The sequence below is a fragment of the Aureobasidium melanogenum genome (genome assembly GCF_000721775.1).
Source record: "Aureobasidium melanogenum CBS 110374 unplaced genomic scaffold scaffold_32, whole genome shotgun sequence".
NCBI classification, from domain to species: Eukaryota; Fungi; Ascomycota; class Dothideomycetes; order Dothideales; family Saccotheciaceae; genus Aureobasidium; species Aureobasidium melanogenum.
In genome coordinates this window covers 123,440-149,890 of record NW_024470084.1, presented here as the reverse complement: position 1 = coordinate 149,890, position 26,451 = coordinate 123,440, and the positions used below count along the sequence as shown (strand labels likewise).

General features: G+C 51.1%; 12 protein-coding genes across 12 annotated transcripts; 6 read left to right on the top strand and 6 right to left on the bottom strand.

The window, feature by feature from the left end:
- Window positions 1-882: 882 nt before the first annotated feature.
- Window positions 883-1,643, bottom strand: M437DRAFT_59375 (ribonuclease p complex subunit; the record flags this gene model as incomplete). The annotated part of the gene is made up of 2 exons (XM_041023565.1): window positions 883-1,070; window positions 1,124-1,643. The coding sequence occupies 2 exons, from the start codon at window positions 1,641-1,643 to the stop codon at window positions 883-885; spliced, it is 708 nt and encodes a 235-aa protein (XP_040875482.1).
- A 147-nt stretch (window positions 1,644-1,790) lies between these two features.
- M437DRAFT_88605 (uncharacterized protein) lies at window positions 1,791-2,292 on the top strand (the record flags this gene model as incomplete). The annotated part of the gene is made up of 2 exons (XM_041028873.1): window positions 1,791-2,218; window positions 2,277-2,292. The coding sequence occupies 2 exons, from the start codon at window positions 1,791-1,793 to the stop codon at window positions 2,290-2,292; spliced, it is 444 nt and encodes a 147-aa protein (XP_040875481.1).
- A 381-nt stretch (window positions 2,293-2,673) lies between these two features.
- Window positions 2,674-4,455, bottom strand: M437DRAFT_88604 (uncharacterized protein; the record flags this gene model as incomplete). Its single annotated transcript, XM_041028872.1, has 1 exon — window positions 2,674-4,455. The coding sequence occupies one exon, from the start codon at window positions 4,453-4,455 to the stop codon at window positions 2,674-2,676; it is 1,782 nt and encodes a 593-aa protein (XP_040875480.1).
- Window positions 4,456-6,442: 1,987 nt separating this feature from the next.
- On the top strand, window positions 6,443-8,360 carry M437DRAFT_59404 (MFS general substrate transporter; the record flags this gene model as incomplete). Its single annotated transcript, XM_041023571.1, has 8 exons — window positions 6,443-6,538; window positions 6,601-6,645; window positions 6,699-7,027; window positions 7,140-7,269; window positions 7,320-7,484; window positions 7,546-7,901; window positions 7,961-8,066; window positions 8,124-8,360. 8 exons carry the CDS (start codon window positions 6,443-6,445, stop codon window positions 8,358-8,360), a joined length of 1,464 nt encoding a protein of 487 aa, XP_040875479.1.
- Window positions 8,361-8,473: 113 nt separating this feature from the next.
- Window positions 8,474-10,024, bottom strand: M437DRAFT_69976 (WD40 repeat-like protein; the record flags this gene model as incomplete). Its single annotated transcript, XM_041025385.1, has 1 exon — window positions 8,474-10,024. One exon carries the CDS (start codon window positions 10,022-10,024, stop codon window positions 8,474-8,476), a length of 1,551 nt encoding a protein of 516 aa, XP_040875478.1.
- A 446-nt stretch (window positions 10,025-10,470) lies between these two features.
- M437DRAFT_59382 (uncharacterized protein) lies at window positions 10,471-11,990 on the bottom strand (the record flags this gene model as incomplete). Its single annotated transcript, XM_041023569.1, has 2 exons — window positions 10,471-11,642; window positions 11,702-11,990. The coding sequence occupies 2 exons, from the start codon at window positions 11,988-11,990 to the stop codon at window positions 10,471-10,473; spliced, it is 1,461 nt and encodes a 486-aa protein (XP_040875477.1).
- Window positions 11,991-12,810: 820 nt separating this feature from the next.
- M437DRAFT_59238 (GroES-like protein) lies at window positions 12,811-14,028 on the top strand (the record flags this gene model as incomplete). The annotated part of the gene is made up of 3 exons (XM_041023545.1): window positions 12,811-12,861; window positions 12,918-13,586; window positions 13,645-14,028. 3 exons carry the CDS (start codon window positions 12,811-12,813, stop codon window positions 14,026-14,028), a joined length of 1,104 nt encoding a protein of 367 aa, XP_040875476.1.
- Window positions 14,029-14,249: 221 nt separating this feature from the next.
- Window positions 14,250-14,830, bottom strand: M437DRAFT_9492 (mitochondrial import protein Pam17; the record flags this gene model as incomplete). Its single annotated transcript, XM_041029090.1, has 2 exons — window positions 14,250-14,426; window positions 14,489-14,830. Coding segments are annotated over 2 exons (519 nt in total), but the record flags the coding sequence as incomplete, so codon positions are not given.
- Window positions 14,831-15,292: 462 nt separating this feature from the next.
- M437DRAFT_59234 (Sm-like ribonucleoprotein) lies at window positions 15,293-16,062 on the top strand (the record flags this gene model as incomplete). The annotated part of the gene is made up of 3 exons (XM_041023544.1): window positions 15,293-15,815; window positions 15,880-15,900; window positions 15,980-16,062. 3 exons carry the CDS (start codon window positions 15,293-15,295, stop codon window positions 16,060-16,062), a joined length of 627 nt encoding a protein of 208 aa, XP_040875474.1.
- A 1,477-nt stretch (window positions 16,063-17,539) lies between these two features.
- Window positions 17,540-18,563, bottom strand: M437DRAFT_29680 (Rho GTPase activation protein; the record flags this gene model as incomplete). The annotated part of the gene is made up of 3 exons (XM_041019166.1): window positions 17,540-17,997; window positions 18,050-18,141; window positions 18,190-18,563. Coding segments are annotated over 3 exons (924 nt in total), but the record flags the coding sequence as incomplete, so codon positions are not given.
- A 1,329-nt stretch (window positions 18,564-19,892) lies between these two features.
- M437DRAFT_88596 (geranylgeranyl transferas-like protein type II beta subunit) lies at window positions 19,893-21,015 on the top strand (the record flags this gene model as incomplete). The annotated part of the gene is made up of 3 exons (XM_041028870.1): window positions 19,893-20,000; window positions 20,055-20,340; window positions 20,390-21,015. The coding sequence occupies 3 exons, from the start codon at window positions 19,893-19,895 to the stop codon at window positions 21,013-21,015; spliced, it is 1,020 nt and encodes a 339-aa protein (XP_040875472.1).
- A 694-nt stretch (window positions 21,016-21,709) lies between these two features.
- On the top strand, window positions 21,710-26,441 carry M437DRAFT_78998 (uncharacterized protein; the record flags this gene model as incomplete). The annotated part of the gene is made up of 3 exons (XM_041027086.1): window positions 21,710-21,852; window positions 21,906-26,327; window positions 26,372-26,441. The coding sequence occupies 3 exons, from the start codon at window positions 21,710-21,712 to the stop codon at window positions 26,439-26,441; spliced, it is 4,635 nt and encodes a 1,544-aa protein (XP_040875471.1).
- Between the last annotated feature and the right edge of the window lie 10 nt (window positions 26,442-26,451).

Here is a 26,451-nt window from a genome sequence, read left to right as displayed (position 1 = left end):
CGAGTGGTGGTTTCTCTTATTATCTGCTGCGATGCGCGGTGTCGGCGTTCTTCTAATGACTCAGGTGGCTGTAAGAAGGCGGAACAGGTGTTATTCGCAATGTGGAAGGTTGTGTTGCGAGAGAAAAGTGGTTGATGGTCGTAACAAAAAAAAAGTTCTGGGTCTGGAAAGTTGAAAGAGCGGCGGAAGCGGGAGAGAGAGAAGGAAGGAAAGCGGAGAAGAAAGTCGAGGCTTGGCGGGTTGATGCTGGCTTGCAACTCTTGTTTTTTGGTGACCCTGTCTTTGCATCTTTATCATACTAGATTTCGTCGAGAATATTCTTGTAGAGTAAGCATATTGAGTTGGAGCGGAAAATTTATGTATTTAGATGTGGGATAGAAGTATGGTTTCGTAAGCATTGTTCGTGTGCTATATAATGGCTATGTTCATCATAGCATGATCCGTCCTCGATTCTCTCCTGGTCGAAGCAGCGGGCCTAGCTGCTTGCATGTCTTGCTGCTTGCTGCGGCATGTGAATTGTAGTGATGAGCCTGTCATTTTGCAAGTTCCCATCTAGCGTGGTTAGCCGCTTCTGTTTTATGGCAGTAATTGAGGTGCTATGCGCTTTCCTAGCATCTGATCATCTTTTACGATCAGCTTCAGCTTTGGGCTCCGATACAGCAGCACCTGGGATCATCCATGTTTCTCTATCGAGCCATTCGAGCCAGGTCAAAGCACTATGGTAATGCTTGTAGTAGACAGCATGGGCACTAGTCGCGAGCAATCTGCGGCGGTTTCGCATCATGAGCCGAGTGAGATATAGGTTTCCAGCCTTGGAGTATATTCACTTCCAGTCTCGAAAGCAGACGAGTTTGGTGAAACTTTCGGTGACCAGTACTTTCCTCACAGATCGGGATCGATGTGCTGTTTGAACTTTCTGTTTGCCCGATCGGCAGGTCGGTTCTCGAATTGTGAACCATGAAGTTCGAAAACGAATAGTTTGCGTGGCTCGGCCATGTTGTTGTCACCATCACTATCTTCTTCGGCAAAGGGTATCTCGAATCTAAAGACGGTGTACTCCTTGGGAACGGCTATTATGCTGTCAGTATGGCGACACGTTTGGTGGTATGGTGGAACAAGATACTCTTCAGCTCATTCTTCTGAGTGATGATTTCCATAGTGAACTTTGTATCCTTGACGACAATCCCCTTGATTCCCACTCTTCCCACGCAGCGACATCTTACAACGTCGACCATGGCACCATGATAGTCTGCACTAGCCAACAAAGGACCAACAGCAGCAGCATTTACGTAGCGAGACTTGTCCATTGCCAGGATTTCGCGCATGTAGGCACACCATAGCTTCCAGATGGGTAGGTAGATGTCGTACTTGCGCTGGTCCTTGGGAATGTCGTAGACACCGAGGAGTCTCTTTTGCTTTGCAGTCAGAGGACGAGGCTTCTTTGACTTGCGACTGGCCTTTTGTTTTTCTAATCTTGCTTTCTGTCGTTGGGAGCGGACATTTTCGCGAGGATCGGGAGATGAGGGTCGGAGGAGAAGAGGGCGGTTCTGGACCTTTTCGCGGAAGATCTGGGAGGAGGTGGTGGGCTCGTGGGCGCGGGCGAGGAGCGATTGAGCAGGATGCTCCTTTTCTGCTGGCGCCATGACTAGCTAGAGAGTGTGTAGAGAGAAGGAGGAATACTTTATGATCGCAAAAAGTTGATGGCTTGGCAGGGCATCATCAAGGTGATTGCGGAGTTTTGAGCTTCGCGACTTTTTGACCCGAAACCCCATCGTCAAGTCATGTCAGTCATGGCTCCTGCTACTCCAGATCTGTCGGCCAAGTACACGCTCCTGCAATTGAGTGTCAATTCGTCAAGCAGCATATCCAACCGAACAACCTCTCTGATCGCCCATGTCAAGTCGACACCAGCCGACAGCAAACCTGCCATTGTCGCTCTCCACGCCAAAGCTCCCGTCGCCAACAAGCTCATCAGCATTGTTGAAATTGCAAAGAGAGAGCTGAAAGAGAACGGGATCAAGGTATACCAATACAATGCCCTTGGCTCCGAGTTGATCGAAACCACACCTGCCACCCAGGACGCGACCAATCAAGATGCTATGAGCGATGAGGAGCCCGCTTTCGAGAAGGTCGACCAGAGATCTACCGTCAGAAATGTACCAACAATGACCACCTATTTGAGTCTTGCTTCCATCAAGGAGCTGAAACAAGCTTATGGGTATCTCTATCCCTATCCACCACCCATCTCACACGTCTTGCTAACTCGCTTTCCCCAGAGAACAAATCGGTTGACCTGACCGTCATGCCTACACCAATAAACCACTACCATGGTCTCCCGAAGCGCCATGTATGCCGTATCTAAGATATTCGCTCCCTCCCCATCACAGCCCTGGAGCGATCTCCACAACAGCTGCTCGACTAACCAGAAACCTGCTCTCATATAGCACCGAGCTTGAACAACACACCTAGAACTCGGATGAGCAGAGACAGCGCGGTATCATTACGTGCTCAAAAGTTCTGCATAGTATTGTGTTCGCTGCTGGCTAGATAACAAGTATTGTCGTCGAGCCAAAGAAGAATATAATGCCCAAGCTCCAGCTTCCCTTGGAACCATGGCCCCCGAGCTGTTTCCTCTCTATCAACCTCTTCCCTCTCCTACCCATATCTTCCGGCCTAATCGTAATCCAAGCCTCCGACAGGCCAGCCATCTGCGTCTCTTTCATCTGCATCCAACGTCTTCGACTCCGATTCTGCTCCTGCCTGTGTTTCACTCTCGACCTCGGTTTCATCTCCCAATTCTTCGACCTCGCCGTCCTCGGAAATATCGACCTCACGCTCTTCCTCCATCCCTTCTTCGGCTTTCATGTCGGGAATTTTGCAATCACACGGATCTGCTTCATGTATGATCCTTGTGAAGCGTCTGAACAGGTTGTCTTGGAGCATCCAAACACCTGACAGAGCTGCTGCTACCGACGTAAACTCCAGGTGGCACACTCCCTGCTCGTCTCTGCTAGCATTGAGCACGCTGTCGCATTTGAGCCCACGCTGACGTGTCGCCGCACAGAGTGCTGCCATTGTAATGTCTCCTCCCAGACCGTGGATGGCCAAGCAACGTGTGACGCCGTTGTAAACAATGTCGTCGAATACCCAGCCATGCACGGGATAGCTTGGGCTCTTGAGAAGACTGAACCTCGGCTCGACTTTGTCTTTCACAGATCTCAAGAAGTTGCTGGCGTCTTTGCCGTCCAGGAATGTGATCATCATCGTCTTGCCCTTTGTTATCCAGGTCGTGTCCATCGACTGCACCTTGACAATGATGCCTCCCGAGACCATACGCATCACATCTGCCTCCAGTACGTCCTTGGGTATGTCTGTGACGAGTACAGTGCGGAAGGCGTCATCGCTGGGAGCTGGATCGTACATGACCAGTGCTTGGTTCTTGCGAAGCTCTGCTGCGTGCTTTTGGTTCGCCTCTTCTAGCTGCTCCTTCATCAAGACTTCAGGCTCCTCGACCACAGTGTTCTCGAATTCTTCATCAGCTTCAGGAAACTGCATCAAGTCTTCTTGCACCTCTGGCTCGATGATTTTCTTCTCTGCCGTAGCCCAATTAGATGCGAAGATGCCATTGTCGGCGATTTTGCTGTCCTGATAGCGGTTCGAGAGGCTCTTGAGCGTGAGAAATTGTTCATGTCTCCTCCCATCCTGCGCACCGAGGACCGGAAGCGGTTGTGCATTTCTGCCGTCGCTCGGACGAGGATCTTCGCTGCAGAGATCGCCACTGTTCTCGAATGTGAAAAGTGTACCTTCTGTATCCGTGTCCTTGCTGACATCGACTGGCTTTTGAGTCACTTCATCTCGCTTCAGAAACGCAAGGCATTTGGTCCTGAACGTCTGTTCGGTTCTGGGGCCGGCAGGCACAGGACGTGTCTTGAAAGGAACCAGGCTGGGCGAATGGACAGAGTCCACTGGCATTTCCTCGTCAGTCTGAGTGAGCAGATCCTCGGTATCGGCCTTTTGCTTTCCAACATCTCCTGTTTGTCCATCACTTCTCAGTTCTGCTCTCTGCTCGATTTCGGGTTGGATTCTGGGCTCAGCTGCACAATCATATCTCTCGAGTCTTATGCTGTGGAAGTTGGTTTCTTCTCTCGGGTATGGCGTAGCAGATCTTTGGTTTTGTGCGACGAGCTGGCGTGCCATATAACTGATGCACTGCTGAGCCAATGCATGCTGCTCTCTTTCGATTCTCAACTCTGTCTCCAGTGTTGCCAGTCTTCTGATCATCTCCATCTTGTCGGCCATGTGGGTATCTTTGGTCGTGTAGGTCATGTCGCTGGGATGAGGGTGTGGAAGGATATGAGGTTGAGGAAGAGTCTGTCGAGGAAGGGAAGAGAAGGTTGGATATTGCGGGAGGGAAGTGTGTTGAGTGGAGAAAGCAGAGGCTGGTAACTGCCACATATTGGTCATATATACCGGAGAAAAGGCTGCGAGTGATACGGAAAGATAGCTTCGATGGCGATATGTGAGAGAACTGGTATGAGGTTCAGTAGGACGGTACGAGATATGCGATCCCGAACAGGTGAAGTGTGATGCTGGCACTGAGAGTAATCCTACGAAGTCATTACTAGCTGCTCAGCGACTGAAGTGATGGTGTGCTGATGGAACCAAGTCCTACGCAGTGAGCCTCAATTTCAAGTCGCATCCAAGCAGGATACTGATCCAAGCTGCTACGACGAACAGTTGAGCCTGAGGTGAGAATGCAGTGGCACTTCATATAATATCTTGCCATATCATGGACGCTCGAGGCACTGGACCAGGATATCAAGCAGTCCTTGAGCTCATGAACGAGTCCAGTGAGCATCAATAACTCCCAGGACTTGTAGTCTCAATCGCCAGAGATATTATTGCTTAGCAATACCACAGCCCAGGACTTTTGGCCCTGATGCTGGCGGCTTCATATTCTGTTATCATGATATGAACATCTCATCTCAAGAGCAACCACATCCTCCAAGCATAAGACAACACTACAAAACTGACATACCATGAAAGCATTTACTTAGGTCACCAATCTGTTGTATCTTCTCGAAACTCAGGGAGAACAGATCTGCAAAAACCCAGACAACTACAAACAGACAAGGAAGTTGAAGAAAACACCGGTCTTCGACCGAAGTTCGCACACTCTAACATGTATAAACTTCTTCACGTGGGTGTCTCGTGTCTAGATCGGCGCAGATTTACTTTTGAGGAAAGGCAAATATCTCGCGTGAACCTGCTGCTTGAGCGAGAGGAGAACGACAGTCCCTCGTGTGCTTTTGACAGACTTCAGTACTCTTGAGGATTGAGATGAAAATCATTCATGTTTGACCAGTCCTGGAATATGATTGTGTTTTCTCGGAGCAGGAAGCATTGTGATTAACTAAGCACGAACGATACACGGTATGCTAATCGTATGCTTGCCGGCGCCTAATATAGGAGGAATGCTCCAAAGTTAGGAGCTGCATGATTCTACACAAAAGCCACAAAGTATCGTTCTCCGTGGAGTGTTACTTTAGGTCTTGGGAATGAGCTTAACGAATGAGCTTGATAAGAACCTTCTCTCAGTAGTATTGGGTGGCTGGTTAAATGCATTAAGAAACAGTAATTCTCCTCGGCATATCATATCCTGTAACACGAATACCTTTACGAGAAGATAAGGATTTTTAGCAAGCCTGCGAATGTACTTATTCCGCAGTTCTCTCCGAGCGACTCTATCGTACTCAAGTAAAGGCCCTAAAGCTGCGACGAGAAGTAGTCCTAGAAGTGTCGGTATACTCTCGGTTCTCGACGTTCCAGATGCGCAGGTCTTCGCAAGGTTGTTTACATGACCAGAGCACGGAAATCACCCAAAGCAAAGCCTCTCCTGTCGACAATTAACTTCTCGACACCTGAGGAAAGAGTGATTGGATATCAAATACCCTTGCATGTAAACGGAAAGCGCACCGATTTCGGCTCCATACCCCGCACCCCCAGCATTTCCCCACTCACACAGTCCATCCCTGCCAGAACCTTGAACCTTCTTCCAAGCGTGAACAAGCACAACGAGAAGAGCGCTTGCCAAAAGGTGCGGAGAAAAGAGGCCCGAGCAATAGATAAACTCAACGTCATGCCGTTTTGCTGCAGCCACGGCACGTTTTTCTGGTGCAACTCGTAGCGTCTGATTGGCGAGAACGAGGGCAAGGGGACTTGGTTGGATAAAAGGCAAATAGAAGGAACGTATATAACGGATCGTCACATGAAAGCATGATCCGGTTGGAAGGATCGTCGGGTTATCTTTCGAGCAGATCAAGCCGTCCTCTGGGTACATAGCCACGATCGTCCGCAGCGCTGGTTCCTCTTGGTTTCTGTTTCTCTGCGTTACTGTTTATTCATTGCTGTGAGAGTCGTTGTAACAATGTCGCATTCCCCAATGGATGAAAAAGCTGGGGTCTCCAAGCTGGAGACCATCGACACGGGCCTCTATGACCCTGATGCTGGACTCAGCGATGAGGAAAGAGCAAGAATAGTAATACCTCCCCTGCCATCAAGTCCAGTGAGGTGTATCGACTGACCAAGTGCTGTTGCTAGGACAAAGCCCTCGTTCGAAAACTAGACTTCAAACTCATCCCATGGGTCAGTGTCCTCACCCATCACAAAAGAGAGACCACAGCTCATAACCTCCACAGCTCTCGTTCCTATACCTCATCTCCTTCCTCGATCGAACAAACATCGGTAACGCCAAAGTAGACGGGTTGCAAAAAGACCTGCACATGACGTCTGGCCAATACAACGCAACACTCTCCATCTTCTTCGTCTCATACTCGGTCTTTGAGCCTTTGACAAACGTCCTCCTCAAGAAATGGCGGCCTAGCGTTTTTCTTCCCATCATTATGACGCTCTGGGGAATCGTGATGGTTACTATGGGGCTTTGTCATAATTTTGCTGGTCTTGCGACTGCACGTTGGTGGTTGGGTTTTGCTGAAGCAGGATTGTTCCCTGGTGTGAACTACTGTGAGTAACAGATAAGGCGCAAAACTCGATACAGATGCGCTGACTAGAGATAGATCTCTCATGCTGGCACGTTGACCCATGACGTTGTTGTAAGGCACAAACTGACTGGTTTTTAGGTACAAGCGCAAGGAGCTGGGTATCCGAGCAGCCGTTTTTTTCTCTGCTGCAGCCCTGGCAGGTTCGTTTGGAGGACTTTTGGCAGCAGGTATTGCACAGATGAAGGGAGTTGGTGGCAAACCTGGTTGGGTAAGAGCGATGCGACTTGCACTGCTAGATGACACTAATATCTCGAGCAGGCATGGATTTTCATCCTCGAAGGGCTTGTTACCGTTGTGGTTGGCATCCTTTCGTACTGGATGGTCCATGATTTCCCTGACGAGGCCACGTTCTTATCTGTCGACGACCGTGCTAGAGTGATCAAGAGGCTTAAGGAAGACCAGCAAGCAAGCGCTGAGCATGAGGTACGTCCAGAGAACAGATGCTGAGTATAGTATCGTTCTGTGCTGACATACAAATTTGCAGGAGTTCAAGATGACCTACTTCTGGCAAAGTGTGTCAGACTGGAAGACCTGGTGCTTTGCCGTCATCTACATGGGAGCAGACGGTGCATTGTACGCCTTCTCGCTGTTTCTGCCCACCATCATCAACGCACTTGGATACAGCGGCACTACAGCAAATCTGCTGTCCGTTCCGCCATACGCCTGTGCTGCCGTTTTCACGATTGTGATCGGATATATTGCCGACAGAACACAGAAGAGAGGTATCATCAACGTCTGTGTTTCTCTCCTTGGCATTGCAGGCTTCTGCATGCTTATCGGATCGCAAAATCCTCATGTCAAATATGCCGGTACTTTCCTCGGAGCTCTAGGAATTTATCCGTAAGTACCAGAAGATATGTCCATTTGCAACTTTGACCGCTGACCGAGCTGTGCTCTAGTCTCATCAGTAACAGCGTCACCTGGTGTTCAAACAACGTAGAAGGCGCCTACAAGAGAGGTGTGACAATCGGAATTGTCATTGGCTGGGGAAATCTTCAGGGCGTGGTAAGTTTTGACATCCAGCAAAGAGAGTGAAGCAAGCAAAACTGACCCTCTCCCAAGGTTAGCTCAAACATCTACAGAGCCAAGGACAAGCCCAAGTATTATTTGGGACACGGAGTTGTGTTGGCGTATCTGACGCTCTTCTTGTTCTGCGGAAGTCTGGCAACACACCTTTTGCTGAAGGCCGAGAACAAGAAGAGACAAGCTGGCAAGCGCGACCACTGGATCGAGGGCAAGGACGAATCTGAGATCAAGATGTTGGGAGACAAGAGGCCAGACTTCCTTTATGTCACCTAAGCAGAAAAGCTTTCGGATTCGGACAAGAGGCGGACATGACTGAAGCTGATTGATAAGGGATGCGAAATTTGAAACAGGTCAATTCGTATATATGGGGTATCAAAACTCGAACATCAGTTTCTCCAGACACGGACTTGCTTGTCCTGACCTCCACTGCCTACTCTGTCACCATCGGGGCTCCAATCTACGGCGAAGACTTGATCCTTGTGACCGGGCAGATCTTCCTTGAGCTTTCCGGTCTTGACATCCCAGACTTTGAGAGTAGTGTCTTTGCTACCACTAACAAGCAGTCTGCTGTCAGCACTGAAGGCAACCTGATACACAGGTCCAACGTGACCCTTGAGTGTGAAGAGGAAAGTTCCGTCAGCAGCATTCCACAACTTGATCAGATTGTCGAAACCGGCAGAGGCGAGGAGGGTACCATCAGGCGAGAATGTGACATGGTTGACTTGTTTTTGGTGACCTAACAAGCGAGTGACTGGTTTCGTTGAGGTCATGGGGGTCCAGAGGTAGATTGTGCAGTCATCACTAGCTGACACTAGTCTCTCGACAGCCTTTCCTCCGTTCTTTTGGTTGTTGACACCGGCAGCAGCCTCATAGCGGTCTTTTGCCTTTGCGCGCTTCTCTTCGGGAGTAGCTGGGACACCCTTTTTGCCAGTGTGATCGTAGAAGGCCGTGCGAAGGGCGAAGTCGGTGGAAAGAGCAAGGTGGTTGACCCAATGGGCGTGTGAGTTGAGGGTGTGAACAAGAGAGCCAGTTTCGGCAGACCAGACCTTGATGGTCTTGTCGTGTGAGGCGGTATAGATGAAGCCAGCACCTCCCCAACGCACGCAAGACACATTACCCTTATGGCCAGTCAAGGCTAGATCGGCGCGCTTGCTTGTGACATCCCAGATACGAACAGTAGCGTCCTTGGAGGCAGATGCGATTCGAGGTCTTCCAACTTGCTGCATGTGGTAGGGCTCCCAAGACATCGATGTCACCCACTTGGTATGACCCTTCATGGGACCACCCAGGGGTTTGCCTGTCTGAGCATCCCACAAGCGTATCGTGTTGTCCATGCTTCCTGTAGCCAGAATGTCGCCGTTGGGCGAGTAGCTGACCGTAAGAACCCATCCAGTGTGACCAGTAAGTGTGTGCATAGGAGTTCCAGTATCGCAATCCCAAATCCGAGCAGTCTTGTCACCACTACCAGTAGCCAAACGCGAAGACGAGGCTGGGGAGAATTGTGCTGCGAGGATAGCTTCGCCATGTCCACTGATGGCAGCGGAACATCTTGTGACTGCTTTTACACGGAAAACTGCTTCTGCGCGGCAAGGGATATTGAGTTGGACTTCGGTAGTCGAGTCGCCGGACAGGAAGGCTGAGATGATGGCTTTTTGGTCGAAGTCGCCAGTGCCGAGGGGATCGTAGAAACGGTAGGGGAGGCGCTCGCTGGGATCTTCGCGGCCGAGGAGGGTGTTCAATAGCAGAGACAGATTCTTAGGCGACAGTTCTGACAAGGGTACTGTCACGACAGGTCCTTGGGACTCGCCAGAGTCGGCGTCGATAAATTGGATGCGCTGAATGCCATCGGGCATCTGCTCGGGCTCGACCTGCTCGCGGGCCCGCGCGGCGGCCGCTGTCTTTTGTCGCTTCGACGGAGGAGGTAGTTGTGTCGCCATAACGATTTCTTGTCTTGGTGTGTTGTGTGTTTTTCTTGGTTGACAAGTTCAAGAAATTTTGGACCCCGTTGCTCGCGCGCCACTCAAACTCCGCAAACTCCGTTGGTGAAGCTTCACTTCACTCCGCGCCGGTGCTCATCGCTCCTTCTTCGTCTCTCCGTCAACAGGCGAGCAAGAGAGAAAATCATTGTAAGAAGTGCAAAAATTAGCATTACTTGCAAGCAACTCTGCTGCAGCTATCTGATATCGTACGTTCCATGCTCCATATGCTGCCCTAGCTAAGATAGAAAAGAGAATCAAGTACTTTTGTCCGTTCCAGTTTGCAACCTGCCATTGTCTCCGCCATTATCGTTGGTAAAAAGCAAATGCTCCATATATATTCACAATCCCTCGCTCTCGGCTGGTGTAATGCCCCTCGGTTAGTGCAATTTTTCTCTCTCTCACTTTCACGACTCTGAGATTGGTGCCGAGATGGTACCCTCATTGTCCTCGTCGTCGTCATCATCATCTCCAAAGCTGCCTCCGAACATGCCAGAGAATAGAGGGTTGGTCAGGCTGCTTCCCATGCCGTATCCGAAGTAGTCCCAGGTCGTCAAGGGAGATGGGTCGTACGAGAATGAATGGTTTTGTCCAGCCGGGAACTGGTAGTAGCTCTGGCCCGTCATGTTCATGTAGGTAGGTTCGGCTGCTCTGAACCCCATGGGTGCTGCTGCGACGTACATGGGGGCCTGCTGATATCCAGAGGTAAGCTGTGTGATCACAGCAGGCTGCTCGAGTGTAGCCTCGTTCATGTCCATCTGAGTGTCGCCTTCCTCCTCCTCTTCGGCTTTGTCGAGGGGTGCCTTCTTGCGCTTGTTGACTCTAGTCTTGCGGGGCACCTCCTCATCAGGGCGGCTTTCTTCTTGCTCATCGCCATCAGTGGTAGCAGTGGGCTGCTTACCGGCTTTCTTCTTGCCCTTGAGGCGAAGAGTGGGCTTCATGAGGGCGTTGGGGTCTTTGTCCTTCGAGGAATTCTTGTCATCACGAGGCTTCTTGCCTTCGAGAGGCTTCTTTCTGGGAGCCTTCTTGGCTTTGGCTGCGCGGACAGGCAACTCTTCGCCTGGTAGCAGATCGTCCTCGGCTTGTGGTTGGCCAGAAATGACTCTTTTCTTGCAAAGGCTACCAGATGGGCTGAAGATCAGCTCTTCTTTCTGAATTCCTTCGGACATGGTAGCAAGACGATCGCTGACAGAAATGTCTTTCTTCTGGTTACGCTTCTTCTTCAACTCTGGAGTGGCTGCATCAAAGAGACCCATGCCAGGCCAGACAATACCCTTGAGCTTGCTAGTATCGTCGTCGTCGTGCTCATCATCCTCTCCAGTGTGGGGTGCCTCAGCCTTGATCTTGCGCTTTCGGGGAATGAGTGAGACATCACTCGGGGCTTCTTGATCGTATGCCTCGACGAATGCTGAGTCCTGTCTGGGGTAGAGGTAAGGGTGTGCTGCCCAGCTATACATCGGTGCAAATGCAGCGTACGGGTGAGGGTAGACCGATGCGGTGTCGTCGTAGGATGCTGATGAAGGAGTGACCGTGGGTGAGTGAACCTCCTGTTTGATGGTCTTGACATTGGACAGAGCCTCTGATGAAAACGTCTTATCAGTAAAGGCAGTTCAGGATTGGAAACAATGAGGTAAGTACCAGTCTTGATCTTCTTGCGTTCTTCCTTGTGCTTCATACGTTCGGACATGAAAGACTCGATGTCATTCTCGGCGTACCATATGTCGTAGCCCTCGACGGACTGACGAGCAGCATTATCAGAACCTGAACGGACTTTGAGTTTGTAGTAGGTTGATAAATGAGCCTTGCTGCTGATGTGGGTGAGCAGATGAGACAAGTCACAGAAGGTGGGCTGGTGTGGACATATTCCGCAGACGAGAGGGATTTTTCTGGTCTGCGCCTGACTGGATGCAGGAACTAGCAAGTCCATCGATGCTGGCAAGAGGAGAGAGTAAGGAAGCGGAAACGGAAAGTCAAAGGAAGGAGTGGGTTGACACAGAGTATCAGTGTTGATTGTGTTGTCAAGGCGTCGCCTGCCTTCTCAGGTGTGGAAGGTGGACTTCGTCTCGCACGGAAAGAGCCACCCGACGACCCGCCCGCACCTCTAGACACTCGGTGAACTACCGGCGACAGGAACACTCGACGCCGACGATACCTTCGTCTTGATTTGCCCCTAACTTTTCAAGTGTTAGAAGACTGCTTATTGTAATGGTCCGAAGCGAGCGGTTCATCTGATAGTTGTTACGGATACCGAAGGCTGAACCTCGAGTTTCGGCTCTACGCTATCACCTGTACCATACTTGCCCAGGCAGAAACCACGATGCACCGGTTTCAAACTCATGGCTCGAGATTGTGGCCCTCTGCGAGCAACAGCCTGGCAAACCACCAGGCAAGATACGTTGGAGTCATGCCTCTGTATAGCAGACTGCGTTGATCTCACGTTCTTCATCGAGACCTTTGGCTGAACATTGACTGAGATCTCATGACAGAGCTATCATGAGGTGGACCCTCAACATCCAGTTATGCGTCGTCGACATGAAAGAATCGTGGACGAGGAGAGGCTTCAGAAGGCTTCAATTTATCGTTACTATCTCGGCGTTTACCTCGCTATCGCCGACGCCGACGTTAATCTACGGCTTCCCCGCATGATGACGTATTGTTCTCTACCATTGATCAATGACTCGCTCTGCTGCTTCTCGACAATACCATCTACGCCCTGTAAGTCATTGTACTGAAACACAGTATCAAACATGGATTTCAAAAACATTCCCGAGGAGATGAAGGCCATCCAAGTGGTCGAGGTATTATTCAGTTCACGTCTGTCCAGGTGGCATTCTAAACTAAAGCAATTAACTAGTTTGACAAACCGTACAAGATCAACACTGTTCCTGTGCCCAAAGATCTCGCTCCAGAGGATATTCTGGTCAAGATCGGTGTTGCATCGAACTGTCATACTGATTCCATGGTACAACATGGCACATTTGGAACAAAGCTCCCTGTGACAGCTTCCCACGAGGGTGCTGGCACAGTTGTCGCAGTCGGAAGCTCTGTCAAGAACTTCAAAGTTGGAGACCGCGTTATGTGTGGACTTCCCTACCACCCTTGTGGTCACTGCCAGGATTGCTACGGTCCGGAGACATGGCGTCAGTACTGCACCAACATTGCAGGACACTCAGGAGTGCACAGAAACGGTTTCTTTGCTGAGTATGCCCTTGTGGATTCTAGAAGCTCAACCCCAATCCCAGATGAGGTGACACTGGAAAGTGCGGCACCACTTGCATGTGCAGGAAGAACAATCTGGAGGGGCGTCTTAGAGGCCAACCTCAAAGCCGGCGAGTGGCTTGCCCTGGTCGGTTCTGGAGGTGGTCTCGGCCACCTAGGCATCCAGTTTGCAAAGGCGCTTGGCCTCAATGTGATTGGTATCGATGCTAGGGATGAAGGACTTGCCATGTCCAAGGAGAATGGTGCCGACGTAGTCGTTGATGCACGCAAAGGTAAAGACAGTGTGGTTGCAGAAGTACAAAAGGTAAGCTCTGTCTACTGCATACAGATCGGGTCTTGTTCTCACATACTGTCAACAACAGGTAACTGGAGGTGCTGGCGTTGATGCATCGATTACTCTCAGCGACGCTGATGACGCTGCTGGAATGGCCTGTGCTATAACGAAAATGCATGCCACCATGGTGCAGATTGCACAGCCAGACAACGTCACTATCCCCTTTGCGGAGTTTGTCTTCCGTGACATCAGAGTCAAAGGCTCTTTGCTGTGTTCCCCTGAGCAGAGTGTAAGCATGCTCAAGTTCGTCGCGGAGCACGGAATCAAAGTGAAGACCAATCCCTTCCATGGTCTCGATAAGATTGGAGATCTGGTTGACCTGGTTCACGGAGGGAAGATCCAGGGTAAAGCGATCATTGTGGTTGATGAAGAACAGATCAAGAAGGAAAAAGAATTGGGAGCTAAGTTCTGATGAGATCAAGGACTGAGCATTATAATTTGGACAGAGTGACCTGTCTGTGGGATTTGAACGTGGAAATACAAGGTTTGGATACATTGGTGGGCTTTATGAAACTACTCACAGGACACGGACAAGTCAATGCATATGTTGGAATGAAATCGCTAATGGCTCGAGCTTCCTGCGCTGAACAAAATGGTGTTAATACAGATGTGTAAGGTATAAGGTTTGCTTGCTCAAAGCAGGTTCTTGTTCTTCTTTCTGGTGAAGGCTCTTTGGTCCTTGAGCCATCGCCTGTAATCGGCGACACTGTTGATCTTTTCGCCGTAGTAGTCTGGAACCGGGTTGTTGACGGATGAGCTGGCAGGATCGGCGCGGAATCTCTTGATGTGCGAGTAGAAGTCCTTGTCTTTCTGTGATGAGATTTCGTTAGTACATGAGGCTCCACCAAGAAACGAGCAGGACCATGGCGTACCCTAGCGAACTCTTTCCTCACGCTTCCCTTCCAGACGTTGAAGAAGGCAGTTCCCAAGAAGGGACCCAACAACCAACCAACAGCACCGACACCCATTAAACTACCGCCGATGATGAACATGGGATCCAAGCCAGTCATCTGAGCGCCAATGTTCTCAATCTCGAACTCAGCAAAGGCAGGGACGGCGACGGCAATACTGGCAGCACCACTGAGAGCAGACGAGCCCAGATTGATAAAGCGACGAGTGCGACGGAGCTTGAGGAACTCATCCCATGTGAGCTGTGGTGTTTGCGATTGTGTTGATGTGGTCGAGGTCGAAGCAGCGGATGACGCATGGCGCGAGAGAACAAGGGCCGAGGACAGGGCTTGCGATCGTTGTGCGCCGTGGAAGACAGAGGTGTGGACGGAGCGACCGAGAGGAGCAGATACTCTGAGAAGACTCAGCGGCGTTTGCATCTTTGTGGCAGCCATGGCTGTATGTGTGTGTGATTGGAATGTGAACGGAATGGAGGATGGCAGCGAGCACGAGAGCTTCCAACTTCTCTTCGGTGGTGGATGCGGAGAAGGCAGGCACGACTCTTGGCGAAGACTTGCCAGACACAGAACGGCAAGCGCAAGCTGCCCCCGTCTGGAAAGAGCAAGAGCCGACCAACTCTGTAATTCTTGCCATCCATCCATCAATTCGCAATCCCCGTCGCATTCTTCCGCTGCTCCTCTCGGTCTCGTCGCAGCACCCGCGCATACTTTCAGGACCCTCCACCCTCTCTTTCGCACCAGTCGCGTCCGCGCGCATCGACCTTCAGTATGGCCGCCGCAAACAAGCAGGGCAAGATGCAGGGCCTGATCAACTACCGCCTGCGCGTCACCATGATGGACGGTCGTCAGATGGCTGGCCAGATGCTCGCCTTCGACAAGCACATGAACCTCGTCCTCGCCGACACAGAAGAGTTCCGTCGAGTGAAGCGCAAGCCCAATAAGTCGGCAGCTCCTGGACAGGCAGAGCCTCAATTCGTCGAGACAGAGGAGAAGCGTACTCTTGGTCTTACCATTGTCCGCGGTGCCCACATCGTCGCTTCGACTGTCGAAGGTCCTCCGCCCGCAGATCCCTCAGCAAGATTGGCCAAGGATGGTCCCGCAGGCCCTGGTGCTCCTACCATGACCGCTGGTCCTGGTATCTCTCGTCCTGCAGGTAGAGGCATGCCTCCTACCGGTCTCACTGGTCCCGCTGCAGGTGTTGGTGGTCCCGCTCCAGGCTTCGGTTTCCCTGGTGCTCCTGGAGGCTTCCCTGGCGCTCCTCCACCAGGATTTGCTGGAAGAGGTGCTCCTCGTATGTTCTAGATTGTTCCTATTTCTGGATATTTGCTAACATCTTTCTCTAGCCGGTTTCCAAGGCCCTCCACCTGGTTTCCCTGGTGCTCCTGGCGGTGCTCCTCGTAAGTCAACTCGCACAATCGAATATTTGTCTTTGCAATCTTACTGAACTTTACGCAGCTGGCTTCGGTGCACCTCCCGGCTTCCAGCCTCCTCCAGGACAGGGCAGAGGTTTCCCCCCACCAGGATTCGGTGGTCGCTGAGAATTTCTTTGACGAAGTTCGATCTCTCACATACCAACCCAAACGTCCCTGTCGAAAGTACTCGGGAACGACACAAACATCACGAACTAGGGCGCAGATATAGCAGCGCTTGGAGACAAGCGAACATGGCGAAGACAGCCAGAGTAGACACATGCGCACTGTCGAGTGGTCAGGGCAGCTCCCTTGCTCTTGGGAAAGGGCATAAGGCGCAAAAAGTCACGGATGTTGTAAAAAGAAGTATTTCCATTCATCAACCTTTCAAAATTCATGTTCTACTCGCAGTCAATATGGTGAAGTCACGCCAAATTGCTCTGATTTATCCTCTCGTTCAATCTGTGTCGTCCCAATTACCACATTGTTCACATTTCTAAGTAGTACATTGAAAACGACTTGCGCGCGACTTTCTCTATCTTTCAAGATGCGGAATTTGATCGGGATGGGTGCACATTGACATGTAAATGAACGAGGCAAGCCCTGCTCTCGACGTCTTGTCAGGCTCGTACAACACGTCCTTTATACTGTCTGCCAATACCGCATTATCCAAACTATCAAGATTCGCTTGAACCACAGTTGACGTCTCACAGGAAATATCGATGCTTTCACGATGTCTGTCAGCTTATGACCATCAAAGCAATGGCTTGCTAAGAGACCAATGATAGAGACAGGGTGACGCATACTACCAACTACCTATTTCAGGGGTAGCTGGGCAAGGCAAGCACAACGCAAGGAACAAGTTATATCGGAAGAAGTTTCATATCTCATTTTGCATGAAAAGCAGAGCAGTCACTCGTTTGGACTGCTAACATGCATTAGTTCCTATCTCCTTTTCCTCGTCTTGCAAAAAAAAGCCACTTGATCGTACACGAAGGTCCAACTTTAACCTTCCTTCCACTTTCTCCTTTTTTTTCTTTGGTCCACTCTTTCATCTTCGAACACCTCCCAAATTGCCAACCCAAAGAACGCCCAGCAAAAGGAAAGAAAGAAAAGCACAAAAAACATTGAGGGGTATATCAACTCGTACATACAGAATTGGGAAAAGGAGCAAAAGAAAAAGAAGGAAAACCAGGTAGTTTGATGCATGGGGTTAGCAAGAAATCGTCATCTCCGTTGAGAAACAGAACAAGGTCCAGCCTGGTTAGGTATCTCGTCTCGTGGCAAAAGGACTGCATTACCTGCACACGAGCGCTCCCAAAGGAGACGACGACGTGATGTCAGTGTGCAACAAATCTCTTTACGAGTCGGATGGTGGTCCTCGGTAAAGAGGACTAGAGTTGAAGCGCATTGGCGAGAGACCAGTAACGTCGGAAGAGCTGCGCGCATTCTTCTTGACGGGAGTGATGAAGGGTTCGTCGCTTTCACTAGACTGCGAAAGAAGAGTGTGCGACGTCGCAGGACGCTGGACTTCGGGGGTGAAGGTTCCATTGGGAGGAGGAGCGCTGCTTTCAGAAGAAGAGATGGCACGCTCATTGGCTGCCAGACTGTCCTGGATAAACTGAGGGTAAGGATGCTTGAGGTAGTCATACTCCTTGACAAGGTAATCATTTTCGGTGACACAACCAGCCCAGCACAATCGCCAGTTTCCAACAAGAGTATAGAAGATGCGGCCATCGAGTTTAAGCGATTGGTTGAAACAACGGTACAGGTTGTCCAGAGTCATCTTGTTCTTGTGCTGATACTCGAGCAACAGGCTGAGATGGCAGGTGATGGCGAAAAGAAGATAGTAGTTGAAGGGCGGAAGGTGCTGGAGTTCGCGGCGTAGAATCTCTGGGACGAAGCCTTTGTCGGGGACCTCACTAGGTAGCTGGGATGTGATACGATGCTGAGCATCCTTAGGGAAGATGTCCTCGGGAAGTTCACGAATCCATTCCTTGAAGAGAGAGGCAATGATGCTGGCGTCATACAGATCAGACTCATCCAGGAGGTTGATATCAAGCTCTATGTGAGGATCAGCGTAAGTTCAGTGGGAATGAGAAGCGGAAGTGTTCACCAGTGTCGAAGCGTCTCCTCCACTTTCTGACGTTGGCTACACCACCGGAGACTCTGTATAGGCCTTCTTCTTCACATTTGCCGTTCAAGTAGCTACATTTGAGGTCAGCGAAGTAAGTAGTCAGGGATTTGATGACATACTCGATGGCGCGCCACGGCAAGGCGGGCATCCAGAACTCGGTCTTATCCTTGCAGTCGTCGTACGATTGTGCTATCCGTGTCAGACGCGTCTGCTCAACAAGGCCCTTGTTAAGGACCTGCACAACATAGTCTCCATCGTCAGTGACAGGTTGGGGCTTGCCGTGGTTGCTCCCACCACGAGTGATCTTGCTGAGGAAGCCTTTACTAGCCTTGGTGATACCGTCGGTTGCGCGTGACGAACTCTGACGAAAGTCAAAAAAGGCTGATGTGTTGTTGTTCTTGTACATGTGACCATCACGGTCCTGACCCTTATCCTTCCTGGTCCTTGTTTTGTTTCCCGGCTCAGGGTCAGCCCTGTCCTGCGAACGGTCGCGCATGATGCCCATGAACTTGCGGCTGTTATCAGGAAGAGGCTTTTGCATGGGCGGCATTTCGATAGCTGGCGTTGATTTACTGTGGACACCGTGCTTGGATTGCTTGATCACAGGCGATTTTGTCTTGGATTTGTCGAGCAGGTCGTTGAGCTGATCCTCAGCGCGCAGTGACTTCGACCGACCCAACACAGGCATACGCTTCTTGGTTGGCTTGGGTTTTGTGTTGTTCGAATTAAGATTTGAGGAGGAAGTGGAAGGGATAGCTGGCGAAGGTTGGGGAGAAACGGCGGTGAAAGGGCGCTGACTTGAATCTAGCGGAGGAATAGCTGGTACAGGGGTAGCTGCTAGGCATCAGCGTCAGTTACAGCATGTAACAATAGGCAGCAATAAACTGACCGGAGGTGTCGTCGCCGTCTTTGGCACGGATGGACAAGGCTGGCGAGGAACCTGGGGGTCGACGGTAGGGATAGATCCAGGTAGAAACTGAGCGAGAGCGAGACTCAGGAGGAGGATCAAAGTGAGAGACAGGGCCGTCGTCGGTAATGCGGCCAGCGGAGAGAGAAGGACTATGAGCGGAACGGGAGCTCTGGCGGTCGGTGTCTTCACGCGCGCGCGAGAGGTCGGGTGAGGCCGAGGGTAGGGCGGACAGATCACTGCCCATGGTCAAACCGAAGACATCGCGAGCATCCAGAGAAGAAATGTCGATGCCATGGAGAGAAATAGGGCTGCTCATATGTTTTGGGCGAGCGTCGGCCAGGGTCGAGGGGGATTTGTTGGCCATTGTCTCCTCGAGTGTGCGCAGACGGCAGGCTGTTCAGAGGCGTGTCTCGGATTGCTGCTACTGCTGCTGCTTGCCGGCGTGTGCGAATACACGACCCATCAACGGAGCGTCTTGGGTAAGAGCGAACAAGGTGGGCTGTAGTCTTTCTTGTCGACCAGACGCTTTCAACAGGGGGGCTCGGCTGCACTGTCCGACGCGCCTTTGTCTAGCGATGCACTTGAATGCACCAATATATGCGCCTCGGCAAAAATTGCTGTTGCTGCTTCCACGAAAGAGCGAAGTGGCCGATGGTCGACAAGAATGGGGAAAAGGAGCGTGATGATTTTGGTTGATGAGATGAGCATTCAACCTTGTCAGGCAAGGCAAAGTGTGTGGGCTGTTTCGACGACTCGAAGGAGCCTTCAACTTGCGCGTCAGGGGTTGCTCGAGGAATGAACCCCGCAACCGCAACTTCCAATTCGCACTTTCCATGTTCCACCGCTGGCCTGCTTCGTATCCATACTACCGTCCACCGTCGATCCACCTCATCCTTCATCCCTGAGCCCGCCATGTCTCTCGTCGCTGGTCCTGGACGCGGCGGCGTCCTCTCTACACTCCCCACCGATCTTCAACTCTACGTCCAAAAGCACGTCGATTACATCCAGTCCCTCGATACGGTCCGCCGCCAATCTTCCCCGACCACCCGCGCTTCTTACTGACGCCCGAAACAGCGCAAGGATGAACTCGAATACTGGCTCACCGAGCACCTGCGCATGAGCGGCATCTACTGGGGCGTCACTCCACTATACCTGCTCGGCCAACCTGATGCCTTGCCCAGATCTGGCTTGCTAGACTTCGTTTTCTCCTGCCTACACGAAAATGGCGGCTTCGGTGCTGCGCCAGGCCACGATCCACACATGTTGTACACCGTCAGTGCTGTCCAGATACTTGCAATCCTCGATGCCTTCACCGAGCTAGAGCAAAGAGTGCCTGGGGGCAAGCATCGCATAGGTCAATGTCAGTATCTATAGATAAATGCTTCGCTTACATAGCTGACAACCTCTAGTTATCGCCAGTCTACAAAAGCCTGAGAACGGCACCTTTGCTGGTGACCAATGGGGCGAGACCGACACTCGATTTCTTTACGGTGCGTTTAATGCCCTCTCCCTGCTCGGTCTGATGCACCTGGTCGATGTCGACAAGGCCGTAAAACATGTACAATCCTGCGCAAACTTCGACGGTGGCTACGGAACGGGTCCAGGAGCAGAGTCTCATTCTGGTCAAGTCTTCACATGCGTTGCAACGCTTGCTATCGCGAATCGCCTCGACCTTGTCGACATCGACAAGCTTGGTGGCTGGCTCAGCGAAAGGCAACTGCCTAACGGCGGCCTCAACGGCAGACCAGAGAAGCTCGAAGATGTGTGCTATAGCTGGTGGGTCGTGAGTAGTCTGGCAATGATCGATAGGACCCACTGGATCGACCAGGCCAAGCTGGCAGAGTTCATTCTGAAATGCCAGGATCCTAATATGGGCGGTATTTCAGACAGAGCTGGCGATATGGTTGATGTGTTTCACACACATTTCGGTATTGCAGGTCTCAGTCTACTGCAATATCCAGGGCTGCAAGAGATTGACCCTATCTACTGTATGCCCAAAGCCGTGACTGACCGCGTACTGAACCGCAAAAAGTAAGTAATTAGCATGTAGAGTCTAAAGAGTCCGCTTCAGTAGTTTCACCCACATCTCCCTTCGGAGCGGTATGCGGGACGGTACACTTCGAGGAGCCGTGAACAGCTGGTCAAGGCGTTGATCAACGGGCCGGCCAGGGTCACTTAAGCTAGCGAAACGGTGGGCTAGCTACGTTTGCTCGAGGTTGTGAAGTTAGAATAGATATGTGTGCATCGGACTCTACACTTCACGATCCGAGTGCTTCATGACAGTCAGTCAAGAGATTGGGCATATAGTATATAGCGTGAAGAGCCTTCAAGCATCTTGCTAAATCTGATCGAGAGGAAATTAGAGCACATTTGCTGCGTCGGAACTTCAGAAGCTTCCCCTCAACTAGTATCTTGTTTACCTGATGAACTCAAAATGCGTCGTGCCTTGTCATAGACCACTGCGTCAGAACACTCACTACCGAATTAAAAAACCACCTACCGAACAAAAGCTCATCAAGTTTAACCCGGTGTTGCCGTGTATCAAGCTCACTGTGGTGATGGATGAGAAGTGAAAGGAAGGTGCTTGGACCATTAATTAAACGCGTCTCTCCGCAAAGGAAGTCGCGCGCGCGTCACTCAGCCGAAAGCTCCGTCACTCCTTCCATTCCTTCGACCTTTCTGTACAATCTTACGTTCGGCTCATCTTATCCTTCCACAAACCCGCAGCCATGCGCATCACGGCTCGGGTGCTCAGGCCTCCAGCGGAGGATGTCAAGTTCTTTCTCTCGGTTGAACCCGATGCGACCTTCTTGCGTGTCTGGACCCTCGTCCAGCAACGCTACAGAGAGAATTATAGCGCTGGCCGCAGAAAGTGAGTAGGAGAAGGACGACAAATCATCAGAACAAGCTAACATAGCTCAATAGTGACACATACTTCAAAAAACTACAGGACAGTAGCGGAGCCGATATTGATATGCGCGATACCGTTATCGACATCTTTGGAGAAATTCAAGACCCCAACGAGCGCATTGTGCAGATCCGACAATTACCTCTTGGTAGAGACGATACCGTACCCTTCGACTCGTACCTTCATCCTCCAATCAAACCTCCCACGCCTCAAGAACAAGAAGAAATCGACAGGCTGCGTTTGGAATACGATCGCTACGGTGCCACGCTTGACAACCTCGATCCAGATCACCCAGTCGAATCTCATGAAGACGCAGCTGAGAGGCGCATAGATCAAGATGGCTTCGCCATTCCAGCAAGGATCAATCGTCCACCTCACCCCCACCTCCCACCACCGGTCACTCAGACTATTCCGAATTCGCAGGACTCGTACGAAGAACATCTCGTTCGATCTCCTGAGCTCGGCTCGCCACAAAGAGCTCCCGCAGCCATCACACGTCTCGCAACCCCACCTGCAGCAGTCAACACAGCCACCCAGTATTCCACGCTTGATGCTGTGCCGAGTGCCCAGAAACCACCTGTACTCTTTGAACAGAATAGCAGATCTCCTATGGACGCACATGCAGATGATGAAGCAAGACTCGACTTGGCCGATCCCATATCAGAGGACTCCCAACCACGCCTCAGCAGCTCCACGACTCGAACACCAGCTCGCTCAACCAAATCGAACAAGAGAAAAAGCTCGGACGCCAACGAGCTTCGCAAGACCAATTCACAAAGGCTCTCAAACCACTGGACAGAATACGAGATAGATATGTTGGTCGAGGGATTGGCTAAAGAACTTTCTTATGAAGAGATGAAGCAACTACTTCCAAACAGAAGTGTTGAAGGTATCAGGAAGAAAGCAGTTGCATACACGAATCTCAATCCCTTGGCTGTCAAACAACGACAAGCCAGTCTGGCCGCTCTCTGGACCGAAGATGAAGATGCTCACTTTGTCCGCGCCATACGTAACAATCAGACCTGGAAGACTCTCCACGACCATCGCTTCCGTGACCGGTCTGACGATAGCGTCAAAGTTCACTTTGTTGAGGTTCGCAAGCGGCTGCAAGAGGAAGACTCAGCAAAATCTGCACGCGACCAATACCAAAAGCAGCTGAAAGATGGCAATCCCTCGACTGGCCCCAACGAGAAGTTTACGCAAGAAGAAGATGACCTTCTTCTGGCTTGTCGTGTCGAGAATGTTGAGATGAAGCGTGTCGCCAAAGAATTCTTTCCCCGTCGTCCTGTAGAACAAGTTACCAATAGAGCTGGTAGCTTGTTTCATAATGCAAAGCGAGCAGCGGCCAAGTTCAACCCCCTCAACACCGGGAGGTCCCCTTCTGTCGAGTTCTTATTTGAGCATACTCCGGAGACTCGCGATAGAATCGAGTTGCAGCGCCAGAAAGCCCGGCAGTTCAAAAAGAAATCGAGCAGCGCCAGAGCAAAAGAGGTTCAACAGCTCTCACACCAAAAGTCTATGCTTGACAGCGATAAAAAGCGCACAGAGGAACGAAGGGAACAAGAGGACCGACAGAAGAAAGCCCTCGAAGCTTCCGAGGAGGCCAAAAAGCAAGACGAACGTGTCAAGCGACGCCGCCTAAATGACGATATCAAGCGCGCGAACGACTACAACCAGCAGGTCATCGCCTGGGAGAAGCAAGCAGCAATTGATGAAAAGGCCGGTCGTCCAACTCAGCCACGTCCTGAGCGTCCACTGGGCAGCAGCATTGGCACTGAAGTAACCCCTACAACTCAGACTCCTCGTTCAACCCATGGGAAGAAGAAGACCCCTGCTGAAGGCCCGCGTTCGAGATCATCTAGCGAGCGAGGCCCACAGAAACGCAGATCTTCAGATGTTGAGGTTCAGGTGGTCATCACCTCGTCCAAGAAACAAAAGACGTCTGGAGTTGCAGTAGCAGAAGCCACTCCTCAAACCCAATTGTCCGATGCAAAGGCAGCCAGCGCTTCGAAAGCCCCGGCAATTTCAACTCCGAAACGAAGTGCTCCTGTAGTGGCAAGATCTGCTATGGCAAAACTCGGTCGCACAATGCAGCCTCAAAAGACTGGTGCTGATCTTAAGTCTGCTCACAAGAGACCAGTCGTCGCTTTCGCCTCAGTCTCTGCTACACAGCCGGTCGCAACAAATGCATCAGGAAGATCTGCAAAGAGTGACACCATTCAAAATCTGTCTTCGCCAGGCATCCCCACAGCTAAGAGCTTACGCCAATCGAAGCTACCCTTCCTACGAAATGGTCAGCAGTTGCCAACACCTTCTGCAAAAAAATCAACACCTGCCTCTGCCCGAAAATTGCCAGCTGCTTCTGTCACTCCGCGCCCGCGTCTTGCAGTGTCCGACAGCATATTCATCTCTTCTGATGAGGAATCGTCATATGATGACAATGAAATTACGGATCAAGAGCTTAACGCGGTAGCCGAGCGCTCTGAAGCAATGTACAGTAGTAGTCCTGTCAAAAGTCCGCAGATGAGCAATGAACACGCTAGCGTGCAGCACGAACACCAGAACTTGGTCTCCCCTGGTGCAAGCGCTTTGAGAAGTAGTCCACCTGTTGCTTCAATGCCGACACCAAAAGCCAAGGTTCTTTACGGGAGCGCGGCTCTCAAATCTGCCACCAAAACACGACCTCCTCTTTCCCCAGCTATACCTCCCACTGCGATCCCTGAGACAACTCTGGATACAGAACGAGAGCAGGAAGAAACGTTTGATGCACCTGCAGAACGTACTGATCCGGCCGCAACCAAAGAGGACGAAATGCCTGAATTTGAGATGAGCACGGCGGAAAATGTGCTCAGCGATCATGAAGAAGATGCTTCCATGCTGGACGAGTATCAGATCGAGCATGCAACCAATTCTACACCGGTATTCCCTAGCTCGAGCGCGCGAGCCGGAGCCCAGGACGAAATTAGTACGGCCAGCGACGTTCCCGAAGTGCCCACGATGGAAGAAACTGAAGTCATATTGACTCCCACAGCAGCCACAAAGAACAATCACCATGATTTATCCAACGGAAAGAAAAATCAATCACACATACATTTGGAGACGGATGATGTTGAGGAGATTGACTGTTATCGTAGCGATTCTAAAGAGGTCGAGTCAGAGGATTGGCCTAGTGAGAAATCCGACCGAGAAATGCCGTTCCCGGATCGCTCGACTGGAACCTTTGGCCCTTTCAAAGTATACAACAACAAGCGTACCACACCCCCGAATTCTGCTACCCAACCAAGGAGCCACCCTCAGCCGGCGACCGACAAACCTGCTCCAGCTTCGAAGGAAAAGAGTGTTGGAGAACAGGCAATAGATGCCATCAACTCTCCAGCTCCGAAGGTGATGCCTCCTCCCTCGACCACGAAACAAACCGTCCATCCATCGTCAACTCAATCGGAGGATATTCAAAACGGCTCTCCTATGGCCCAACCTTCCGAAGAGTCCTCAGGCGTTGTATCAAGCGGCAAAAAGGCACGTAGAGGGCAAGGGCGCAACAAGGGAAGTCGCATTCTGGGTGACGCACATTTGTTCAGGCCACCACCATCGACTGCACCACCTGATATCTTGAATGGTTCAGGCTTGAGAAAGCCGTCTAAGCAGCTGGTAGAGCATGATCATGAAGCCAGAGCTCAACACATTAATGGAGCTGGTGTCCTGAAAGACCATAACAGTAAGGATGCACTCTCAAGCTTTCAGAGCGAAGTCCACAGCAAACAAACCAAGAAGCATTCCAAGGCAAAGAGAACATCCCTAGGGTTCGATGAGTCGTTCAAGAACATGGTGGAGAAAGGTCAAGCCTTGGGAGCACACTCTCAGGCCACGCCTTCAAAGGGAGGCAAAGGTCAACAGTCGGCGTCGACCCAGCCTGTCAAAAAAGCTACCCCTATCGCCAAACCTACCAATGTGATCTCAAGTCAGCCAGCCAGCAATGTAAATGCAGGCCGCACCATCAATCCGCATGCGTTCGATTGGGACAATGCGCAGGATGTGGCCGAGCTCAAGCGGCAGGCCGATCAGAAATTGCGTGATGCCGCGAATATGGCCCCTGAAGACTTTTGGCAACAATCAAATCTGGTGAACATGAACGAAGAACAAGTCTTGAGCCATATGATCGAGCAAGGCATCAAACGTTCATTCGACAGACGCAAGTGGGAGAGAGAACACCCAATTGCAGCAGGCCGGGTGCTCGACGACTATGTCACTGATGTGTCTGCAACACAGCCAGCTCAACATTCTGTGGCATCGCCAGTAATGAACAACGCGATGCCCAGACCAGCGACGCAGCCAGTCATGCAAGTCCCCAAGCAGAGCGATGACGATGATTCTTCAACTAGCGAAGACAGCGATAGCGATGATGAGGATGCAATATCCAGCTTGGAAAATTTGTCGAGAATGTCACAAGCGGGAAAAATTGTCGCACTACCTCACTGGAGATGAGAGATGAGACCTGGGAGAGGATTGAGGGGATGAGCAAAGAGGTCAAGCATAATTCTGTAGCCCTGGTATGATAATCGAAGC